The 23753-nt window shown below is 42.8% G+C and overlaps 1 protein-coding gene and 1 long non-coding RNA gene across 3 annotated transcripts in view; one reads left to right on the forward strand and one right to left on the reverse strand.

Moving 5' to 3' along the window:
- Window positions 1–10533: 10533 nt before the first annotated feature.
- Window positions 10534–16998, reverse strand: LOC111770873 (spermatogenesis-associated protein 31A6-like). Its single transcript, XM_023630412.2, has 4 exons — window positions 16673–16998; window positions 15880–15940; window positions 15303–15363; window positions 10534–15046 (listed from the first exon to the last, which is right to left on the reverse strand). The coding sequence occupies exons 1-4, from the start codon at window positions 16856–16858 to the stop codon at window positions 11029–11031; spliced, it is 4326 nt and encodes a 1441-aa protein (XP_023486180.2). The 5' UTR covers window positions 16859–16998; the 3' UTR covers window positions 10534–11028.
- A 658-nt stretch (window positions 16999–17656) lies between these two features.
- Window positions 17657–23753, forward strand: part of LOC111770916 (uncharacterized) — a 66732-nt gene continuing 60635 nt past the window's right edge. For both annotated transcript variants that reach the window (XR_011433410.1, XR_011433411.1), the window contains exon 1: window positions 17657–17748. This is a non-coding gene — a long non-coding RNA (uncharacterized lncRNA). The remainder of the gene's footprint in view (window positions 17749–23753) is intronic.

Genomic DNA, 23753 nt, shown 5'->3' on the forward strand with positions numbered 1-23753 from the left:
TTCTTCATGATATTAACAAAATCTAATAAATACATTAGATTCATTAGCTTATTGTTAGAGTCATTAGACTATCATTCATTTATTTTATTGTGAGTAAATATTTACTAAAGAGTGTCCTATGCCAGAAATTGGGCCAGTGGTTGAGAATTCAAAGATGAAGACAGAGCTCTTGGCCTAGGGTATTTCACATTTTAATGAAGGGTATATTAACTCAATTTCTGCAACAGTGTTTGATTCCCTTTCCCTCAGTATCCTGGCTGGATGCTGGTGATTGTTTTCTTTTATAGTGAAACTACACGGGATCCCTGTTATAATATTAGTTATTGAGCATGAATAATGGATTGATGATTGACAATTCTATAGAGCAGAATTTACTATTAGCAAAGTTGGAGCCCACTAAATGGAGATCCGTTACTAGAATGGCAAAAGGGCTAATCAATCAAGATTCCTCATAATAAGGTGATACAATGGCATATGTAATGGAAACTATGTTATGATGAGTCTATAATATGACTTTTTATTGTCCTAACACTACTTAAAAACATAGTACAACAAAGTGTAATGGTTTTGGCACTTTTACTTTTCTAGCTTCTCATTGCAATTTCTTGATTGGCTCCAACTACACTTCTGACCCCTTTAAACTGTGGATAATCTACTTAGCTTCTCTCTCCCCTCTCTGTCCTTCTTGATTACACATCTACTGCAATCTATATACCTCACCTGCTGAGTTACTGGCTATTTTATCTCCCTATTTTACTTTTCATAGCAATTACTCTTATCTGAAATATCTCGTTTGTGCATTTAACTTATTTTCTGTCTCCCACACTAGAAAGTAAGCTCCATTAGAGTGGGGTCCTTGTCTGTCTTGTTCACTGCTGTATCTCCAGCACACAATAGGTGCTCAAAAACTATTGTTTGAGCGAGTGAATGAAGGAACGAATGAGTCAAGAAAGATTCGCTCTGAGGGATACAGACAGAAAACAGATCTTGACTTCAGGATACTCACTATCCAAGTGAGGAGACAAGGGGTCTACATTTGAAAGTGTGGACAGGGTGTGATGTGCAGAACAACTGATAGGTGACTACAGTGGATGATCAGGGGAGACAGAGATTGCTGGGGGTGGGCCCAATCAGGAACAGCTTCAAAGAGTACATACAACTCTCCTTTCAACCTTTCAAAGGAGACTTCTCTGACGAAGCTTCCTGAAATGAGTGATTATCTCTGCTTGAGAGACCAGGTAGGACTATACAGAAGAAATGTCCTCCAAGACCCTGTGCACCCAGCCTCTCTAAGTGCACTCCAGTTCCTCATAAGTCACTCTTTCCCAGGGACTTTTGCATTTGCTGCCTCATTGATCTGGAGTGGTCTTCCTCTAGAAAAGAGTTGACTCCTTATGTTCCAAATCTCACCCTGAATCACATTCTCTGAGAATATATATCATCTGAAAATTTCCGTCTGTGCTTTTAAAATCTTTGTAACTAGAATGGAAGCTCCATGGTGCACAGATCGTCTGTGTCTTGTGCTTCGAATTATTCCCAACACCTAGCACAGTACTGGGAACTGTGTTAAGTTTTTAATAAATGAATGAATAAATGACTTTGAAGAATGGACTTTGGGGAAAATGGTGCAGGCAAGAGGAGATTAATGGAAGCAAGATGAGGACATACGAGGAGATGAGGGAGCAGAAGTCAAAGCTTAGAGATAAGAAACAGCTTGTTTAGCCTAGAGTACGAGAAGCAAGAATGGGAAGGGTGGAGGATAAAGCTGATTACCTGGGAATGATTGTTCTTACATGAATCTCACTATCCTTGGTCTCTTTGGGGGCCTGGTCCTCACCCATGTCCAGATGTGTGTGGCCTGTTTATGGAACCAGCTCCACGTTGGGACTGGGAGTTTCTCCCTATGTGCAAGCCATAAAGTTAAACCCGGCAAACTTCATTTGAATCCTATTTCAGCTTTATTTCTGCCTAGTGACAAAGATGCAGAAGGGATGTTAACAAGGCTCCAATACCCCATACTCTGTGGTAATCAGTGGGTCCAGTTTATGTAATTAGGCATAAGTAGTTGTTAATTGGTTCCTTTTCTCTAGTATTTGTTTTACACTTATCCTAATGTCATTTCTTTCCTAATGACATTTTGGATTGTTAAAAATATTTGGTACTCTTAAATTGTATTGCAACTATGAAGATGGTGCAATGGCATTCCATTTTGTCTGCAGTTGGCAGATCTCACTAATAGTGATTGCTCTGTCTGCAGGGCTGAGCAGTCATGAACTGAACAGGAATGTTCGGAGGAGAGTTGTGATGCTGTGTAAAGGGCAGTGCGGTGCTTGAGGTTCCACTTTCACTCATTATTCAAGATGGTCAGGTTCAATCGGGATGAGTGGATTTTTTGGGTGATTTCCATGGGCCCTTCTGACAGATCAGCCATGCCATTGTTTGACAGTAACTTTAGCACATGTCAGGGCATTATTGCTGTTCATTATGACATCCTGCAGCTATGTGCATGGGACTGCTTTGCAGTCTTCCTGCATCTTTTCTTTTCTTGCAATGTAGTGTCTAATTCTTCATGACCAAGGACTATTTCTTTTGTTATTATTGTTTTGTGTTTTTTTAATGACTCCAAACACCTCCCTGAAGAGATATTCTTGAATGAGCACCAAGGAAGGTAAGTTTCATTATCCTCATTTTACAGATGGAGATACCGGAGCTCTGCAGAGATGAATTTGCTCATCCAGGGTTTCCAAGCTGGCTGTTAATAGCAGTATATTGTCTTCATAGGGCCATACACTATCCACTGGAAGGCACTGAATTTGTCAGTGGATCTAACTCTCTTCCAGTATGAATTCCTTTTTCATATCATTTAGTTCTTTCTTAAATATATTACTTCTAATATGATGTCAACATTAGCATGTATTAAGGAGGAAACAAAGAAAAGCAAAAAAAATTGATAACAGAAAATGGTTGTGCTCTTCAGGTGGGTTGAAACACTAAGTTCTTACTGTAAGTTGTTTATATACATAAACTATATGAATCGCCCAAACCAAGCCCTTCTCTATAGATCCAAAAATGACAAGTATAGTTCCAATGGAAAAATGCAGTGAGAATCCCAATAATGTGCATTAACAAAAGTTTCCTGAAATTTACTTTAAGGAATTTTGATCTAATTTTAGATAGACTTTACTTTTCAGACTATTTGAGCTATATGAGTGAGGCTCTTCATTTAAATAATAGTGATCTACTTTTTCTGATTATAGAGTGAATAATCCATGCATATTATAGACAATGTAGAAATTCTTGATAAACAGAAAGAACTTTGTATACATCTACGTGTTTTGTACACTCAATAAAGGTGGTTGTTTTATTGATCATTAAACATACTTTGAGATATTTTTAATGGCATCATGGCATTTCATTGTATTGGTGTATGGACTTGTAGGCTGTTTACACTTTTCTCACTATTATAAGCATAAATATATAAAAAGTTCATGGTTTTTGTGACTTCAAGATTCTTCCTCAGTGATAAATCACCAAGTGGAAATTCTTAATGAAATATGTGCACATTTTAAAGATTTTGATATATTGTCAAATTGACTTCCTGGAAATTGCCACATTGCCTCTAAAAGGGTAAAGTGGACACTATCTCAAGCTATCTCTAACACTAGGTATTATGTTTTGTTTACTTTTACTTTTCAGTGTTTTTGTGAGGAAGACTGGACCTGAGCTAACATCTGTTGCCAATCCTCTTCTTTTTGCTTGAGGAACATTGTTGCTGAGCTAACATCCATGCCGATCTTCCTCTACTTTATGTGGGATGCTGCCACAGTGTGCCTTAACCAGCAGTGCTATGTCCAGCCCTGGGGTCCGAACCTGAGAACCCCAGGCCACTGAAGTGGAGCGTGAAAACTTAACCACTACACCACCAGCCTGGCCCCAACTTTTGTATATTTTTTTACATATTAATTCATTTTATGGAAAATAGTGTTCTTGTTTCATTTTACTTTACATTTTTTGGATTATTAATTTGGCTGAAATTTTTATGTTTTATGTGCTATCTGTATGTCTTCTTTCGATGATAAGTTTTGGTACAAAAATTACATTCATTTCTATCATTTTATGGCAACTTATCCCTAGCAATAAAAAGGGCCGTTGCTGCATACTTGCATTATAGCAGGTGTGCTTTTGATTTCATCCCAGCCTTGGAGAGTTGACAAAATAACGATCAGAAAGGCTGCAAAACCTGGTGTGATGTTTCAGCACTGTCTGTGGTGTAATCACAGAGCAAGGTCACAGGCTTCATGATACCAAATTTAGCAAATGAACAGGTATCTTTTTGCGCGTTGGTGAATAAGTATCAATAGTGGATCAATAATAGGGGAATCTGTCAGAGGACCATCAGACGCAATTACAAGGTATTTATTGTACAGCTTTAAGGAAATTTTCCGGCAAGCTAGAGTACATTCTATATGCCTATTTAAGAACATAATATAAGTGTATATGTAACTCATTTCCGTAGACAACTGAACAGTGGGAGCTATAGAACATCAAATGGAAGATAAAGTTGGTCTCTTAAGGGGGCCGGCCCCATGGCCAAGTGGTTAAACTCGTGCACTCTGCTTCAGGGGCCCAAGGTTCACTGGTTTGAATCCTGGGCACAGACCACAGCACTGCTCATCAAGCCATGCTGTGACAGCCTCCCACATAGAAGAACTAGAATGACCTCAACTAGGATATACAACTATGTACTGGGGCTTTGGGAGGGAAAAAAAGAGGAAGATTGGCAACAAGATGTTAGCTCAGGACCAATCTTCCTCACCAAAAAAAGGGAGCCCAACTTAAAAAAGTAAAAGTTAGTCTCTTGCTCTTGCCATTAATATGAGTACTTTGCATTCTGCAACAATATATTTGCTAGCAAAGTTCGTGAAATAACCAATGAGAATTTAAATATATTCTAGAATCCCTTGGACTGTATTGCTTAACATACAGGCCAATGTTAATTTCATCCATATTAATTAAAGCAATCAATTTTTTATTACATGTTACAAAATTGTTACAACATGTGAGAAAGTAATGTTAAAAATTACAAATCAGGAATCAAAATCACATGTATTCTAAATGGAATTGCAGATTAATTCTTAAATTACCTAAGGTTAAACCTATAAAATGTGGTTTTGTCTAGTGAATGCAAATTTTACCAATTATTTCCAATAGCAAATAAAAATATTAAAATACACTTAATATCAATTTTCAACTCTTAGAAATGGGAAAAAATTATGATCCAGGAAAAATTGAGACAGTATTAGCTTATGCTGTCTTTTAAATAAATACAAGATATTTTTCCCATTCATGTGATTATTAATTAGGCTACTTTTAAAGCTATATTTGACTTGATGAAAATGGATTTGGAGCACCTTATATGTTATGTAATAAAGCAGTTAAATATCAACGCTCATCTCAAGAGATAATTTCTGATGACTGTTTTTTAATCTGCTGTGGTCACAAAGGCCCTGTTAACACAGCTGGGCTGTGACAGAATTAGAGGAGCCTCTTGGACTCTTGCTCAGCTCCTGCTTCGCCCTGCAGGGGTCACACTTAGCCTCTGGGCAGTACAGTCTCCCACTGAACAGTCCGCCATGGGATGTTATTCCGGAAGTTCTGGCCCTGGCAGAGACGTCTCAGAGAGGGAAGCTCAACTCAGATTTCCCTTTGCCTGCCTTCTCCCCCGATCCACCGCGGCCCGCCTACTCACCCTCCCCAAGGTGGGGCAGGTCCAGCCTGCTCACTGCTCAGCCACACGTTCCACAAAAGTGCTCATGACAAATTAAAACTGGTCACGTCTTTCAGATAAAAGCCGTGCCAATCAGCAGTGATTTAAAAGAATTTGAAATGGCCAAAATATAAAATATGGTCTTGCTAGGAAAGCTCAACTTGGTTGAGTATTTTCCCCTCCTGTTATCAAATTTTAGAGACAATTGAAGCGTAAAATATGTCCCTCTGCTAGTTATAATGCGAATACGTGAAAGTGCAAAGGAATTAAAGTCAGTAAATAAATTCTCTTGTTATCTTGTATTAAACTTAAAAAGAAATTCGGTACAAAATTTACCCTGCCCTCTTCATCCACTGCTGGTGGGAATGCAAAATGGTGCGGCCACTATAGAAAACAGTATGGAAATTTCTCAAAAGATTAAAAATAGAAATACCATATGACCCAGCCAATCCTACTACTGGGTGTCTATCCACAGAACTTGAAATCAGCAATTCAAAGAGGCCCATGCACTCCCACGTTCATTGCAGCATTATTCACAATAGCCAAGACGTGGAGCAACCCAAGTACCCATTGGATGATGATTGGATAAAGAAGATATGGTGTATATATATATATATATATATATACAATGGAATTCCACTCAGCCATAAAAAAGGATAAAATCATCCCATTCACAACAACATGGATGGACCTTGAAGGTATGATGTCAAGCAAGATAAGCCAGATAGAGAAAGACAAACTCTGTATGACTTCACTCATATGTGGAAGATAAGCCAACACATGGGCAAAGAGAATAGATTAGTGGTTACCAGGGGGAAGAGGGCTGAGGGGTAGACACAAAGGGGGAAGTGGTGCACCTACAATATGACTGACAATAATGTACAGCTGAAGTTTCACCAGATTTTATATTATCATAACCTCAATTTAAAAAAGTAATAAATTGGGGCAGGCCCAGTGGTGCAGTGGTTAAGTTCGCAAGTTCTGCTTCAGCGGCCCAGGGTTCCCCAGTTCAGATTCCAGGTGCAGACATGGCACCACTTGGCAAGCCATGCTATGGCAGACATCCCAAATATAAAGTAAAGGACGATGGGCATGGATGTTAGCTCAGGGCCAGTCTTCCTCAGCAAAAAGAGGAGGATTGGCCTCAGATGTTAACTCAGGGCTAATCTTCCTCAAAAAAAAATTTAATAAATTAGCTAAAAAAAAATAAGTACACAATGTGAGAAAACCAACAAAAATATTGGTATCTTCAGAGCTAAATTCTTAACATATTTTCTGATATATACAAAAAATTGGCAAATATTTAAATAAGTACAAATATTTTCAAAAATACTAAGCCTAAATCCCTAGATTTACCAATTTTATGAAATAAGAAAATAACGTTTTATAAAATAAAATTTTATGAAGTAAGTGCAATTTTATAAAATTGGTAAATCTTGGCAACAAATGACTTGCCCAAGTTACAGACCTATAGGTGGAAACCAGGGGCCACATTCTACAAAGTCAATTTCTTGACACTGTAGATAGGTATGTAAAGTTACTGGTATAAAATTGTGGTGGAGATAAAAAGGGCGGTGATCTTCCTCCTGAAGTTCAAGAGCGACACCTGTGCTGAGACGGCCGTGCTGAAGTGGGCATGGGAAAGAAATGGGGGAGACTGTGAAATCACGGAGAGCAGATGGAGCTGCTGTCAGCTGAACATTAGGACTGTGTCATATCTTGGAAACATATGTAATATCATTTGAGGGCATTACTATATTTTAAGGAATAAAATAATATTAAGAAGTACAATTTTGCCAGATGATATAATAGGAAATATTGCCAGGAATTTGACTTATTTGTGAAAAATCCTCACATGATTGTTACCATGTTAAACAAAATAAAACAAACCCCACAAACCTGATGCAAGCTGTTACATGCAAAATAACATGCTGGTTACACAACCCTCTGAGAGGTGAGTGTGAATCCAGGTGTCTCTCTCCTCGTTTACTTCGTTACATCGTTCCTCGAGCCCACTTGTTGCAGGTCTTTAGCATGTTTCCCAAGTACACACAAGTCAACCATCTCAAGTTCAGGTCTTGTCCCCAGTAAAATGGAAAACATGACAGCGATACCGTTTAGCTGGACGATGACTAAAACTGGACAAATATTTTCTCTCATTGGAGATTTGACAGTATTTTAGTTGTATTTAAAATTTGTGATTCTCAAGCTAATGAAAACCTGGGGAACAATTAATTTTGTAAATCTACACATGGAATCTGTAATTCTTTTGTTCAGAGGCAATTACATTACAAAAGAACAAAAATTACAAGCATTTCCCCAAGCAGAGCAGCCCATTTAGTGTAAGGCTGACAGCGTCTGAGTCTCTGGAGGGTCTCCAGGCACACAGCTGGTGAGCACTCTTGTGCTGCTGTTTGCTAAGTGGCTTCATATTCACTAGGAAGGACTTGTCAGTGGGTGGCTACTCAGGATCCCGAAGGATGGGCGTGAGGTCTCTGTGAGGTTTCTGTGGGGTATCTGTGTAAGGTCTCAGTGTGTAGTCTCTGTGGGCAGTGAGAGGTCTCTGGGAACCGTCTGTAGATGAAGTTTCTCTGTGAGGTCTCTGTGAGACCACATGAGGTCTTTCTGTGTTGTCTCTGGGTGAGGTCTCCGCATGGGAGGTATCTTTGGGGAGAGATTTGCTATCAGTTTCTGTGGGAAATCTCTGTGAAATCTGTGCTAGGTTTCTGTCTGAGGGTCTGTGAGACCACATGAGGTCCCTGTGTGAGGTCTCAGTATGAGGTCTCTGTGGAAGATCTCTGTGTGAGAGGTCTCTGTTGAGCGGTGTCTCTGTGTGGTCTCTGTGAGTTGTCACTGTACACGTGTTCTCTGTGTGGGTCTCTCCATTTCAGCTTGCTGCACTTTGTGGAAGATTGAGCAGCAGGAGAAGGGCAAAGGGACTTGCTTCTTTCTGTTTTTTTGCTGTTCCATCAGCGTCACCCATGTGTGGCATGTGTCTTGGCAGGAGCCATGGGGCCCATGTCCAGCTCCCCCGTACTCCCAGAACTCACCCCTTGTGCCACTGAAAGGACCCAACAGCAGCCAGGGTCAGGGTCCCAGCCCTGTGCTACACTCTCCTGCACTCTCCAGGGGCCAGGGACTTCTCTGTGACCTGGATACTAGCCCTGCCTCCTGGTCCTGGCTTTGATCTCACTGCTGGGCCCACTCTGGTGGCTGCCTCAGGAATGGGGCCTGAAGCAGGACCTGGCACCAGGGAGAAACCAGTGGCATGAGCAGGCCTATGCCTACTCCTCCTTCCACCCCAGGTCCCAGTACCACATGTTGGGGGTCCTGATGGCCATGAGGGACAAGGCCCATTCCTATTGTCATCTGGATCAGGGGCAGGACTCTCCACCACAGGAATGACGTTCCCTGGAGCTGTGCCCACTGTGCTCCCTCAGTGTGGCACAAGCACAGAATCCCTCTGGAGAAATCGCTCATCTCCCTGCTTTCACATGTGAACAGCGGCCGGGGAGGTGGGAAGCTAGGCTAGGAGCAGAGAAAGCAGGTGGCCGCTCCTGGACTGTGCTCCCTCATTTTGGACAGGTCACTTCTGTCCCACCCTGTGATGAATCCTGTCTGATTGCCTCTTCTCCTGCCGGGCTGTGGAGTAAGCAAGGACTGGGAGCCAGGCAAGACTTCCTACATGGCGGCAGGCCAGTCTCTCAACCTTTTAAGTTCCTACCTCTCCCCTGGGAGCAGTCCTTGGGCCACGTGTTTTGCAAAGGTCACTAGACTGGGAGCCACATCCCGAGTTCCCTGGTCCTGGCTTTCCCGCCTGTTGTTGTCATCCTTTCTAGAGTTCAGCAGGTGATGGTGAGCAAGCCTGTTAAATATATTGTTAAGAGATTAAACTTTTCTGATTTGCTTTACTTCTTCAAGTTTGGCCTTCTGTTTTGGACCTAAAGGTGGCTTCTCAAGGTCTGTGATCTCAGAGCTGGAGCACAGTGGAGACCCTGGGGTGGGGCCACTGGGCTCTTAACTTTTCCTCCCCTCTAGGCCTGTAGATAGCTGTGCATCGTCAGGGGGCTCCTCGTTCACTGAACCCTTATGGGCACCCCATGACACTTTGCCTCCTTTCTTGGATCCATCTTTTTCAATTCTTCTTCACCCACATCCTGCCCTAGGTTTATGGTGTTTTATCGTCAGATAGTTACTGTTCCATTCATTCAGAACTCCTTCTCTGGAGTTAACACAGAGGGAAGGTAGGTGACCCCTGAACATGGCCATTCATTCATTTGGGGAAAGAGTAAACACAGCCTTCATCAGCCTCCCTGATACACACACACACACACACGCACACAGAGCTAGAAGTGCCATCCTCGGTGCTGCTCTAAAGTGTGGGAAAGCTGGTGGAGGGAAGGGTGGCACTGTACATTTCATTAAGGCTAAGCTAAGAGGGGTTCACAAGGCCCATCTCAATCCCTGCCTTTATCAAGGAGAGCAGTGACTCTTAGGGGCAGGTGTCATCTATTCCCCTTCAAGAGATCAAGGAGCAAGATTTCTCCTGCTTCTTAACTCAGAGCCCAGAACACCTCCCACCCCCAAACTTCCATCCACTCAGCTGACACTTCCTGGAGCTTGCGTGGAAAAGTCTAGCCCTATTGCCGCTGTAAACCTATACCCTACAGCTGCATATGGTTCAAAATACAGTGGAGGCAGGAGAAAGGAGTGTTGAACCAGATCCTGGAGTGGGGTCTTTGCAGGATTTTCTCATCTTGTTTTTTTTTTTTTTTTTTTTTTAAAGATTTTATTTTTTCCTTTTTCTCCCCAAAGCCCCCCGGTACATAGTTGTGTATTCTTCGTTGTGGGTTCTTCTAGTTGTGGCATGTGGGACGCTGCCTCAGCGTGGTCTGATGAGCAGTGCCATGTCCGCGCCCAGGATTCGAACCAACGAAACACTGGGCCGCCTGCAGCGGAGCGCACGAACTTAACCACTCGGCCACGGGGCCAGCCCCTCTCATCTTGTTTTTAAGAGGAGTTTTTGTTGTTTGTGTAATGACAGTATTATGAAAACATAAGGTGCAATTAAGAGACTTGGGATAACGAATGAGTTTGCAATGCCACTGTCAACCTCCCTCCATGCCCCTCCCTTCCAGAAGCTAAAGTGCATACTGGGCACAGCACAGACAGAAGACACTGTACTACCCTGTTACAAGAAAAAAATGTATATATTCGGGAATATTAAATATCTTGGGTGTGTTAAGAGAAAAACATTTTCTCTACATGGATTCAAGTTTTTCTTGGAGACATGTTCTCCTACCAGCAAAGGCTAGAGAAGCATTTGACGGTTGCCCAGGAAAGACACCTACCCGAAGAAGACAGTGTCTTGGGCAGTGCTGGTGGCAGGTTGGGGCACCTGGCATCCTTGGCCCATACTTGCAGGGACTGACTGGAGAAAAAGTCTTCTTGGGGGGCAAGGATGGGAGGCACCTCAGGCTCAGCTGCTCTTCGTTGAATCTACAACTTTTTAAGGACTGTCTGTGTCTGACTTGCTTTTCCCCGACAGAACAACTCTGGCCCTTGGAGGTTGCTTGGCGATTGCAGGCTATATAACTCATCATTCTCCCTTGCTCTGCATAGAGGGGAAGCCTGTGGCAACAAGAACACCCACATACAGGGGCTTGGGGTTCCTGTTTATGCTCAGTTAACTTCGTGGCATGAAGTCCATGGTGAGTCGCCATTTTCTCCTCTAGAATCTGTCCAACAGCTGTCATGAGTGCCTGAGCCTCAGCAGTCTCACTATCCATAATCGATCTGCTTTTGACTGAGCCTTGGTTCTGGGCAATGGCTGATATGGGTTTGCATTTTTGCAGAACAGCCTGACTTTTAGCTTTTGTAGGGGGGAAAATCCACTGATAAAAGAGCCTCATCCTTTTTCTGAAGGGGCTTTCTAGAGGACCCTGCGTCTTCTCCTGCTTCAACTGGAGGCGTTTGCTCCCAATAGGGTTTACCATTCCCCTGACTTGCATAGGGTGGCTCACATTTGTGGCTTGGGAGCTCCACAATTCAAACTTTTCTTTGTGCTCTCGTATGTTGGGCCTCCTACAGCCCTCTCTCTTGTAAGTAGGGGCAATCATCTTGCTCTGGCTCTTCCAGGAGTCTTGAAGTTTCGAGATCTTGGGGTCCTGCTGCCCTTGGCTGCTCCTTTGGGCTGCCATGAGGCCACATAGCTTCTGGGAAGGTGGCCTGTCTCCAGTGGGCACTTTCTGGGGATCGCACTGGGGCACCTGAGAAGCCAAGCTGTCTGCAGCAGGGAGCATGTGTGTGGGACAGTCTTGAGACTGATTCTCTGACTGCACCTTCAATTTGGACTTAAGCTCACTGACAACAATTGTATTAAGGCATGGCTTTCCTGAATCTTGGAAAACAGACATTCTAGGGAGTAAGACACTTTTACTGGTGCCTGGAGCCTCTAAATTCCTCATATGCACGTTTATGGTTTGAGATTTTGTCAGCACATTGGTTCCCAAGATGACTCTAGACTGTGGTTGAAGGTCAGGGGACTCTTTGGCCTCTGCTGCATCACTGGTCTCTTTGGCCCTCAAAGATTGGGATCCTAAGTTCATCTCTAGCATTGTTACCCCACTGCAGGGGTCTTGTGAGGCCCAACCCCCACTCTCTTCCCTTGGCTCATTCCTGGCCATTGCTAAACTTGGACTTGGCTCTAGGCTGCCCCTCTCAGCCTCCACGACAGTCCCTCTCTGCCAAGTTCTCCCCACAAGGCTGAGTGTGAGGGACTGAGGAGGTGGGCTGCCCTGCTGTCCAGTCAGAGAGGTCTTCAAGGGACCACAGTTGTCACCAGATGGGGTCCCTCTTGGGGCCCTCTGGACTTCCTCACACACAAGTGAGGGGGCAAGGAGAGGCCTCAACAGGGTGGAAACTGACTCTTCTGTTACCATCTTCTCTCCGGCATGGACCTGGGGAGGTTTTCCCCGGAACTCAGCAAACTTGATCATCGAGTGGGCCCCAGAGACACAGGTGGCTGAGGAAGGAAAGGCAGACTGTGGAACGGGTGAGAGTTGAGCCTTTTTTAACTTCAATACATTTATGGGCTTGAGGACCCTTAGGGGTAGGCCCCACCTGTGCCTCACCCAAAACCTTGTAATATGTGCTTCCAGCACCTCTCGAGTGTCTGCACGGAGGAAGGAAATCCTGGGGGAAGTGTTCATGCTGGGTCCCAAACCCTTCAAGATTCTTGGACTTCTGGTTTCCATTTGAGTGTCAGACTTGGGAGAAGCATTGACAGCAAGCCAGGATCGACGCACACTCACAGGGATCAAACCCTCACTGATTTGCCCCAACTTCCTGCTCAAATGGGATTTCAGTAAGCTTTCTAGATTCTTATCTAAGTTCCTTAGTAAATCTCTTCCTGAGTTACTCCTTGAGAGCTTCAAACCTCTTTCTGACTCCTCAGAGTTCACCTCCCAAAACTTCACTAGGGAGCTTTCTGAACCTCTGGAGAGATCTTTTGTGACCTTCCCCAGGATATGCCCCAGGCCCTTGCCCAGGTCTTGGTTTAGCTGGAACCCCACCTTCTGTGCATCCTTGCTGCTTTCACCTGTAAATGAAGAGGGCTGTGAGGGTCCATGCCTGCCCTTTGCCTGACATGAACCTGGTAATTTGTCCCGAAACTGCCTCAGTTCCAGAGACTCTTGGAGACTGCAGGGCAGCTCCCACTGATGTTGCATGAGCCACTTTTTGAGGTGTTGCTCCAGTTGTTCCTGGAGCTCAGGACTGATTGGAAAATTCTCCGGGAGGATGGAGACCACCCAGCAGTCCTGAGGAAGACTGGAAGTGAAGACACCAGAAACTTCTTGAGATCTTTTGACTACAGAGTCTAAAGCACCCCCACTTTCTAGGTGCTTCTGCAACATAGACCATTCTGGATGTTGAATCTCAGCTGGGATGATAGACTGTGGCTTATTCTGGGGTGCAGGGCAAGATATTCCACAGGCCCTAATCTGGGGTGGAGAAGAAAGTGGTAGGATTGGGGGAGAGGATTGGAGATGGGCATGGGTCTGGACCTGAGCCAGAGGAGGAGGCTGGTATTGAGGTACACTTGGAATCAAGGGTTGAGATTGGACCTCCAGATGGGACAGAGGCTGGGACTGGGAAAGCACTGGAGATATTTTAGCCTGCATTTGAACTGGGCAGGCATTTGAGATTCCATTGAATAAGAAAGAGGGAGATCTTAGTACTGAAGAGCTCTCTGAGATCCAGGCAGTAGCCACCAGGGATTCACTGTGCAGAGAGGGGAGACCCCAGAAAAGCTGGTTATATTTCTTCCGTAGATGGTTCCCCAAGACGTTGGGATATGAGAGCTGCTGAGGCCCAGGCAGCTGCTCTGGTTTGCCTTTTGTGCTCCAGAAGGGTTGGGGGGTTGTGGTGTCCTGCTCAGCACCCAGTGATTTCAACATATTTCCCAAATAATTCATGTGGTATTCTGGGCTCATTTGTTTGGTATATGATCCATTTGTTTCTTTTTCCTTCCAAATCTTGATCTCAACTCTCTTTGTGACTTGTATCTCCAGGGGCTTCTGGTCATCACCGCTGAGCAAAGAGGGATTACTAGCTTCTACCTGTCTGTTTGTGTGATCTTCCCAGAATAACGCTCCTGGTGGGTGGTGAGAAAGGTGCTCTTGCTGGAAATTGCACTGTGATGAGGACATGAAGCACAAGGCTTTGGCAGCCCCCTGCCACCAGGACAGGGCTGAAATGGGACACCTTGAGCAGCCAAGGTCTGAGATGGCTGGGACAGGAGAGGCTGACAAAGACGAGCTCTGTGGGACGGTGCCCAGTGGGAGTGCCCTTGAGTCACACTGAGCAAGAGTCAGAATGGAGTCTGGTGGTTGGGGGGCAGAGAAAGCTGTCGGAGGTGGAGGGCAGGCCTCTGAATCAGGGGGGCATGGCAGGGGAGGGGAAAGAGTGAGTGGCCAGGGTGAAAGGCTGTCCAGGGTAAGGAAAGGCTCTGGTGGCCAAGAGGCACTCAAGGATGAGCGGGAACAAACAGAAACTGATGAGGTCACTGGGTCCAGCCTAAGGGTGGAGGCCAGAGGTAGAGTGTGCTTGCTCAGAGGAGCCGGGGAAGCCAAGAGGGACATGGTGGGAGCAACCTCTTCTATGCGTTCCTGGCATGGCCACTTGACTCCAGCGGGCACTGTTTTACACACCTTGCCAGGGGGTTCTTCACATGAGAGCTGATGAAAGCCACCCTTGTCAGGGAGCTTCCCCAGGTGGCTGCAGAAGACAGGAGGCACAAGCTGCAGTCAGGAGCAGACAAGATCAGGAGGGCCAGGCAGGGGTGGGCACCTGCAGCCCAGGGTCCCTCCACTGCCCCTGTGCTGACTTCACAGTGCTCCTGCTGTTCCTCACCCCAGGGCTTTAGACTCATCCTGTCCCCATGGCTCCCCCTCCCAGGCTGCCTGCAGCCCTGAGGTCACATCATAGGCTCTGGGAAGAAGGAGGACCAGGAGAGAAGGGAAAGATTCTTTACCTATGCAGAAGTGAAGCCAGGTCCCGAGCCTCCTCCAGTTCTTTCAGGCAGTCTCTACAAGCTAGAAATCAGGAGACTGGGTCACGGTGGTGAAGCGGGGTGCCTAGGGGTCAGGAGGCTAAATGGAGTGTCCCTTTAGGGGAGACCTTTGAGGGATTAAACTCTGGAGCCCAAGATCAGTGTCCAAGGTCACATGATGTCAAAGCTCATGATGGGTAGCACTTTGTCATTTACAAAGTACTTCCACATCTATCACCACTATGTCACTCACCACCACCTTGTAGGGGAGAAAAGACAGCATCACCTTACAGAGGAATCTGAGCCAAGTTAACTCATACACAGTTGGACCTGGAGGTCCCACCTCCCAATCTAGGCACTTCTGGCCCACTACAGCCCACACGCCCTTGCAGGGCAGCACCCCTTTGGAGACCCCACAGCTTCACCTGAGCACTCTGTTTCCTGAGGGACAGACTCTGCCACTGGCATCCTCGGAGACTAGAGACAAGGAGCTTGGCCCTCAGAGGCAGGAGAGACAGGAGCTAGCTCTCAGGTGCAGGGCTGAATGGCAGATGCTTACCTCTCAAAGCTCCACTTTTCTTCCTAGTCCTGCTGCTCCTTCCCCTCGGCTCTGTATGATGCTGAGAAGGGAAAAAATGATAAAAGGAGGGGCTGGGGTGCAGTTCTCCGTCTCCTCTCTCTAGACAAGCTGCAGACACTCAGTGCTCATGAACAATATGACTTTCTACATTTAACTAATGGAGCTCTGTCATTTCTCCTCTTTTACTTATTTTTAAAGTGGATAAAAGTATTTGTGGTTTCTCTTCTTTGAAGAACGCAAAGGAGGATTTTCTGTGTGAGACCCACCATGGATTTCTTCCATCCCTGTTCTTCCACTCAAGAAACATACATTCTCAGACCTACAGGCCCATCTGAGGTTCTTCAGCTGGTCTCTGCTTCCAGAGACCAGACCCCGCTCCAGCCACTGCTCAGAATCTCTCAGAGGCTCAGCACTGCCCTCAGATCAGCCCAACAGAGACACCTGCCCCAGGAAGGCAGCTTGTGAACCAGTGCTCAGGGCCTGCCCTCCTGCAGAGATGGAACTCTTAGTATCCAGTCCTTGGCCACTGATCACTGTATTTGGGGCTTTGCCGTGGAGTCCGCTACCACACCTGGACCCCTGGTCTGAGATCTTGGGATAGAAATCCTCATGCCTATTCTACCCCTTGCCTGGCCTGGCTTGTCCTAGAAGGATGACCTATCCTTCCCAGAGTTCATATCTCTGGAGTCTCTCTAGTTGATTTAGAAAAGCGGAGATAAGAATAAGAGAAAAAGACATAATCTCTGTTCGAATTGAGTCAAAAGTTCCTTACCTTCCTGATGTTTCTGTGCTTCCTGGGTGTTGGTGAGGACAGATTACTCGAGAAGCAGGGGAGTAACAAGAAGAAGAGTCCCAGTCCACACAGAAAGCTGAGGATGATCTCAATCACCCAGGGAGTGGGTGTGGTGCTCAGCCAGGTAGCACTAATGCTTCTCAGAGAAAAGACATTCTCCTCCATCTTCTGAATCACTCTACTCAATCTACTGGACTGGCCGGTGGGGGAGGGGTGGTGGTTCAGCCTCCTTCTCTTATTGCCTCCTCCCCAGCCCTCAGGCAACTGAGCACTGGGAGTTTGCTAGGGGACAGAGCCCCAGGCTTGCATCACAGAGCTGTGGCCTGTCACAAAGGGTTCCGAGGGTGGGCGAGTAAGGGGAGGAGGCTGAACCACCACGCCTCCCCCACCATCCTGCCCTGTAGATCCCTCCACGCTCCTAGCCTTCTAGAGAGCCTCCTTCCAATGTTACTCTCATCCTGTCAGGGTCCTTAGACAATTTTCTACTCATTCCATCTGGAACCCAGATATTACCTGTGTTACCACGCCAGGTTCATTTTTGCCCACCACGTGGAAAGCCAAACACTGAGACGATGAGATTGCAGCAGAAAGAGAGTTTAATCACAAGGCAGCCATGTGAGGAAGCAAGAGCACGAGTCTCAAATCTGTGTCCCCGAAAATGGAGACTCAGGGATATATATGGGATAGGGGGCAAGGTGGTCTGAAATGTGGAGATAGGTGATTGGAGGTGAGGAGTGGTGAGGTAATGATGATCTGCACAAGTGTAGTCAGACTTTGTGCCTCTTCATAGGACTCATATTCACAAAATGGCATTAGAACAATCTGAAGGTGGAGTTTATCCTCTTTACATCACAAGGTCACCTATCAGACATCTGCATAGGCCCAGTTGATGAGTTGGTGGTCTCAACTGGCCTGGAGTGGACAAAGGGGTTCTAATTCCGGAGAGCAACTCAAACACCCATTACCATGGTGACCCAGGCTTCAGGGAGATGTTATCCATAGGAGCCTAGTGGGAGTCAGACAGCATATTACCTAAACAGCACAGTTAACAATGGGTGAGTTAAACAGCTACAACCTATAACCAGTAATTGCAAAAAGGACAAAAATTTTAGTTCCTCGCTTCTTAATCATCAATGGCTAACTCTTTATGGGTTTCACCTGGTTCCCTTTGTTCCTTAGAGATCTTGACCTAAGGCTCATCAATTTCATTACTCTTAAAAATCTGAAGTTGAACCTGGAATTTTAGCTATTTCCCAGAGATTTTTACTCTCATCTTTTTACTTCTTTCTGTCCTCAACTCCAGCTTCCCACATAAGGTTTTTGTCTTGTATAAACCCAAGCACAGTACTTAAATTTCTTTTACATTCATTGAGTTTTGTGAATTTTGAATAGTGTTTGTTTTGTCTCATTTTCTATCAGAAGGACCTACACACAAAAAAATAAAAATAATTTTTATTCATAAATCTAAATTTGAAAGAATTATAAATATTAAACCTTCCAGTGACATTTTTATAAGTTTGAGGCATTGATAATTCTGGAGTTAGTAAAGCTTTAAACTGCACTAAGACTTCTGGGACATGTTGTACAGACAGACAGACACACACACATACACATACACACAAGCTCATCCTTTCACAAGCCAATCCAGTATTTTCAAATCCAAGAATCCATAATTTTGTACTTAAAAATATTTTTTCACATGTTGTCTTCACCCAATTTCTTCTTATTTTGCCAAAATAAAACAACCCACTCTCCACATAAATTTTAAAACGTACTTTCTTAGTCCATTAGGACTGCTGTAACAAAATACCATAGCCTGGGTAGATTAAAAACAACAGAAATTTATTTCTCACAGTCCTGGAGGCTGGGAGTCCAAAGTCAAGGTGGCAGCATGAATCACCTTCTAGTGAAGGCCCTCTTCCAGAGTCTTCATGCTGTGTCCTCACATGGTGGAAGGGGGCTAGGGATCTCTCTGGAGGCTTATTATTAGGCACTAATCTCATTCATGAGGGCTCATAAGCACCTCCCAGTGGCCCCACCTCCTATCATCTTTAAGAGTTAGGATTTCAACATCTGAATTTTGGGAGCACACAAACCTTCAGACCTGTGCACATGTGCTATACTCAGCAGCCAGGAGTGAGTTAGAGGGAGCTAAGGTATTGACCCTTAAAGTCTGCAGGTTGGAGGGGGAGACTAGGAGTCAAAGCCTTGGGACCGAGTCAGGTCTTGAACAGCCTATTCAGATTCCCCAGCGTATTCTGTACATATTCCCTTTTTCTGAATGTGCCTCACCTCCCCCTCCCATCCCCTCCAGACTCCTGGAGCCTCAATTCCAGCCTGAACTATATAGAAAAGGAGCTTTGAGTCCTATACAAAATTCTCTTTTGAAACCATTCTACATCCCCTCACTGGCAGTAACTCAGGTTTCACTGAGGGATTCACATGGTAAATTTGTCTTAATGCTCCATCTGGGCTTAAAAATATTGTGTATCCTCTGATTGTTGGTCACAATGTTTTTAACACAACTTAGTAGGAATGAGGGCATTTGAGTTTGCCTATATTTGTCATGAAGGTGCATGTTCACAAGCACATCTTCTGCATCTGCTATTGCTTCTAAGGACCACAGCCCTCTCCTCCTTTATGATATTCTCACCTCAAATTCAACTTTTATCAAAATTTGGGCTTAGATCTTTGTATTTGTATTTACCCTCTCTATTTTCTCCATCACTTTATTTTCAATATGTTTTGTTTGATGGGTTTTCTTTTTTGACATTAAAAATTTTATCTGACAATCTTTACTTTGATTTAATTATTGTTCTATTGATTTATTTCTGTCATCTACTCTATGGCCATACAACCCTGAATGCACCCGATCTCATCTATTTCTGTCATCGTATTTTATGCTTTGTTTCCTATACTTTATTATTTCTTTTTTCCCATCCTTTTGCCTCTTCCACTTTCTGGATCAAATGTTCTTCTGTTTGTTTGAAATTTGGAAATTTTTAGTACTGTAATGATTTTATATCATTAATTATATTAATTTCTTTCTTAGTTTCTTTACATGTGCCAATATTAAAATCATCTCAGCAAGCAAAGCAAATAGTCTCACCTGCTCTGATTTGGCTTTTTCCATCATGACAGCCTTTATTTCAGGAAGTATTTTCTGGAGCTTTACTTCTTGGTTATTTAGAATATATTGCGTTATCATGGAATTTTTGGCATATAATAACCATCACTAACATCAATCCTAGTTTCTACAAACTAATAGCATGTTCCCAGATTTATTTTTCTTCCTACTGGAGTATTTCCTCTAGGAATATTTTCTAACTGATTTACATAAAACTTTTGAGGCCTTATTTTCTAATAACAGCTTTTTCTGTGCCCTCATATTTGAAAGACCTTGGCTGCATATAATTCAAGGCTTAAAATTTATTTTCCTTTCAATTCTTTAAACATATTGCCTCATTGTATTCTTGTCTCTACCAGCGCTGTTGAAAAGTCTGATGTCAGTCGAAATCAATTTTTCTTTAATGAATGATCTGACTTTTCATCATTTCGACAGGATATTACCAAAAAAAAGAACAGTGTAAATCACTTTGCAGCTATAAACTTAACTAAAATTTTAATGCAATATGAGAGGAATCAAAATTTTGAGACATTCAAGTGTACAGAAAAATTAACTATCATGCACTCATTCAGGGAAAAAAAATGAAAAAGAAACTTGATGAAAGGGGCAGTCATTAGATCCAAGTACCATTGGACGAACTTGAAATGAACATCCAGGAATTAATGCTGACAGTTGGAAGAGTGCTAGCGAACTGTCTCTCCAAAATTAATCATTTATCAAAGACAATAATAAGAATTAAGTTATGTTGGTGATGGTGAAAAGGTGTTATGTTTCTTTTTGATCATTCAAAATAAAGGTAAGTGAAACTTCTGGAAAAAAGAAATAATGTATCATAAATGTACAAAATTTGAGGAAAACTACAATATTTTTATGAATTTAAGATGACATCTATTATAGGTTGCATGCCTTTTCAGAAATATATTTTAAATTTTATGGCATATAATTTAAAAATAACATCATTTCAAACAATTAATGGAGGGAAAGAAGATAACTAACTTATCTTCTTGACTATTGGAACCTGGCTTTTTTCTTTTATTTTGGAGGCTGTGGTATATGCACATATGATTTCAGTGCCTTCCTACAAATCAAATCATACCATCTGCACCTGTAGTTAAAAAAAACACATAACCATGATGCTGTCAATTCATTTGAGATTCCATGATCAAAATCAACCTATGGACAAAGCATGGAAGACTTTACTATAATTACAAAAGGGAGCGTAAATTACTTAAGACTTTTCATATAAACATCTTTCATAGAAGTTGAAAGGCATGATGGGGAAAGTTGCATGGGAGGGAAGGTGGTCACTAATATCCACATTCTACTGAGCCAATCAATGTTGCTCAAAATGGACAGACTATATATTATTTCAGCATAATATTAAGCACAATAAGTATATATTTAGAGAAAGAAAGAAATTAAAAAACCTTAAAATTATAGGTTAAAGTACTTCTAGGAGAAAAAAGTGAGATAAATGAACTATATTCATAAGAAGTCAATAGATTTTATTTAAAATTGATAAAACAAATTAGATGATTACATAGTATTATTTAGTATTCAAGGGAATACTTCACAGTAAAAAGAGAAAATGATAAAAATTCCTTACTTCTGAAGAGCAGGACCAGGGGTCTGTGGAAGGAAAAAAGCATGTTTTTTGTTTTCATGTATGATTTTCCATGCACATGTATTGCTTCCATTTTAAAAATGTGTTACTTGTAGATCTCCTTGGAATAGTCCAAAAATGACATATATGTGTAAAATTAGGTTTCCTTTAGCCAAAAGTATATGAAAAGAAATTGACTTATCTAACATCTTATGATCCTTGAAGTTAGACATTTATAAATTATAATTTAAATTATAATTTTTGGAAGAACATAAACATACATAAAACAGCCATAACATGACACCTGGCTCTGTTTTCTGCTTATCTAAGAAGTAAAACTCATAATAAAAAATAATAATAGGGCTGGCCCGGTGGGGCAGTGGTTAAGTGTGCATGTTCCGCTTCGGCAGTCCGGGGCTCGCTGGTTCAGATCCCAGGTGCAGACATGGCACAGCTTGGCATGCCATGCTGTGGTAGGCATCCCACATAGAAAGCAGAGGAAGATGGGCATGGATGTTAGCTCAGGGCCAGTGTTCCTCAGCAAGAAGAGGAGGATTGACTGCAGTTAGCTCAGGGCTAATCTTCCTCAAAAAAAATAAAATAAAAATTAATAATGATGAGTTTAACATTTTCTAAGGCACATTTTTAAGAAAAATGCTAGTTCTTCACTTGTATGAAGCTCCTTATAATCAATAGTAGAATAAAGTCTATCAAGATCAACATTTATATTTTCAAAATTTTCAAATTTATATTGACAAATATTTCTATCAAAATGTTCGAGCACAGAATGTTGTACAGTAGCTGTCTGTTTTTCAATACTTTCTCATTTATTTTTGTGATTTGCATCACAAATAATGGTCACAGCATCTTACCAAAGAACTACACTTGTAATTTTTGAATGTACATCAGAGGAGAAATTTTATTCATACGTTGACCTTATTATTCATGTATAACTGGATGGTGGTGACACTGCCAATAAAACCATTAGATTCAAAGGGCACCCTTGTCTCTTTTAATATAGAGAAATACCATAGATGAGCAAGAAAGATTTAAAAGCTGCAATTCTTCAATTTTTAATCACATGTTTGAGTGATATGTAAGAGGTTTTGACAAAAATAAACATTTGAAAACCATAGCCAATTCTGCTGTTTCATTATTTAACATATTTGCATTAAAGGCTTAGGCAATACAGATTAATTTTGAAATGTGTAGTAAAGAACTGAGTAATTATCATTGAAGTACATGTTTACATAACTGCTTAGTCACAAAAGACTGAAAAATACAACGTTCTGGCAGGAGAGGGCACTCCAAAATTTGTCTCAGGAATGTCCAATCTCAAACGAAAATTAATTTTGATGGCTTACCTAAATTTTAAGAGATAGATTTCTGTCATTTAAGTCCAATATATGTTCTAAAATGACTTTCAAATCCTTTCCTCAGAGAATATTTACCTAAGTGTTAGGATATCAGAGAAACTAGGAAAACAAACACTTCTAGCTAGAGAGGGAAACTTTTAAGTGAGACACACATTCTGACTATATTAATTTGTTTTTGGCATGGCACCTGTATTTTGAGAACACTAAGAAAATGAACTCTAAGGTATAAACAGGTACCATTGCCTCAGTGTGGCCCCAATCATGGGGCAACTGTGCCTACCCATCTCATGGCATCCATGCAAGGTCACAGCCATCATGAAGTGTGTTCCAAGAGGCAAGGACAGGGTCTCTTGAGAAGATGAGCAAATAATGCTAAAATAAAACATTGGAGCAAATGAGCCCTTCTTTAAATAGAAACGGTGGAGTCCTTGAGAATGAATCCTTAAAGAGCTTGGATTTCTAAAATAAATTAAATACACGGTCTGGGCCATATAGAACAAAATGAAATAACACTAACAAATAGGGTAGTGAAATTCTGCAGTACCTGGCTTAAATGGTAGGAGTTGGTTAATGCTTAGGATGGTGCCAAAGAAGAAGCGAAGGAAAGATGAAAGGTGGAAGACCGAATATTCAGAGAAACCCTTTCCTAAAAATGCATGATAAAATATGCAAAAGCATCTGTTTTCATGCATGGCTGAGTTAAAATAAGGAAACCCTTCAGAGACCTGGAAGAACAAGCAAGTATAAATCCAGGGGGTAAGTGTGTGCCTTGCCCTGGAGTGTCTCCCAGCAACTAGCAGCCCAGAGTTGAGTGTTAAAGGGCTATGAGCCTGTAATTCGGGAGACAGAGACAGATGCTCAAACAAGGAGGAATACAGACTACCACACCTCTCACTCTCACATAAATCCAGGGTCATTAAGGGTAGCACTGTAAGCACCTGGACTAGGAAAGTC

The sequence above is a fragment of the Equus caballus genome, chromosome 27 (assembly GCF_041296265.1).
Source record: "Equus caballus isolate H_3958 breed thoroughbred chromosome 27, TB-T2T, whole genome shotgun sequence".
NCBI classification, from domain to species: Eukaryota; Metazoa; Chordata; class Mammalia; order Perissodactyla; family Equidae; genus Equus; species Equus caballus.

Excerpts from the sequence above, each read along its gene's own strand:
- LOC111770873 (XM_023630412.2), bottom strand. The coding sequence starts at position 16,858 with ATGGAGGAGAATGTCTTTTCTCTGAGAAGCATTAGTGCTACCTGGCTG. Across the intron at positions 15,941-16,672 it reads AGCACAGAAACATCAGGAAG|CATCATACAGAGCCGAGGGG; the intron begins GTAAGGAACTTT and ends TTCCCTTCTCAG. Across the intron at positions 15,047-15,302 it reads CTGGCTTCACTTCTGCATAG|CCACCTGGGGAAGCTCCCTG; the intron begins GTAAAGAATCTT and ends TGTCTTCTGCAG.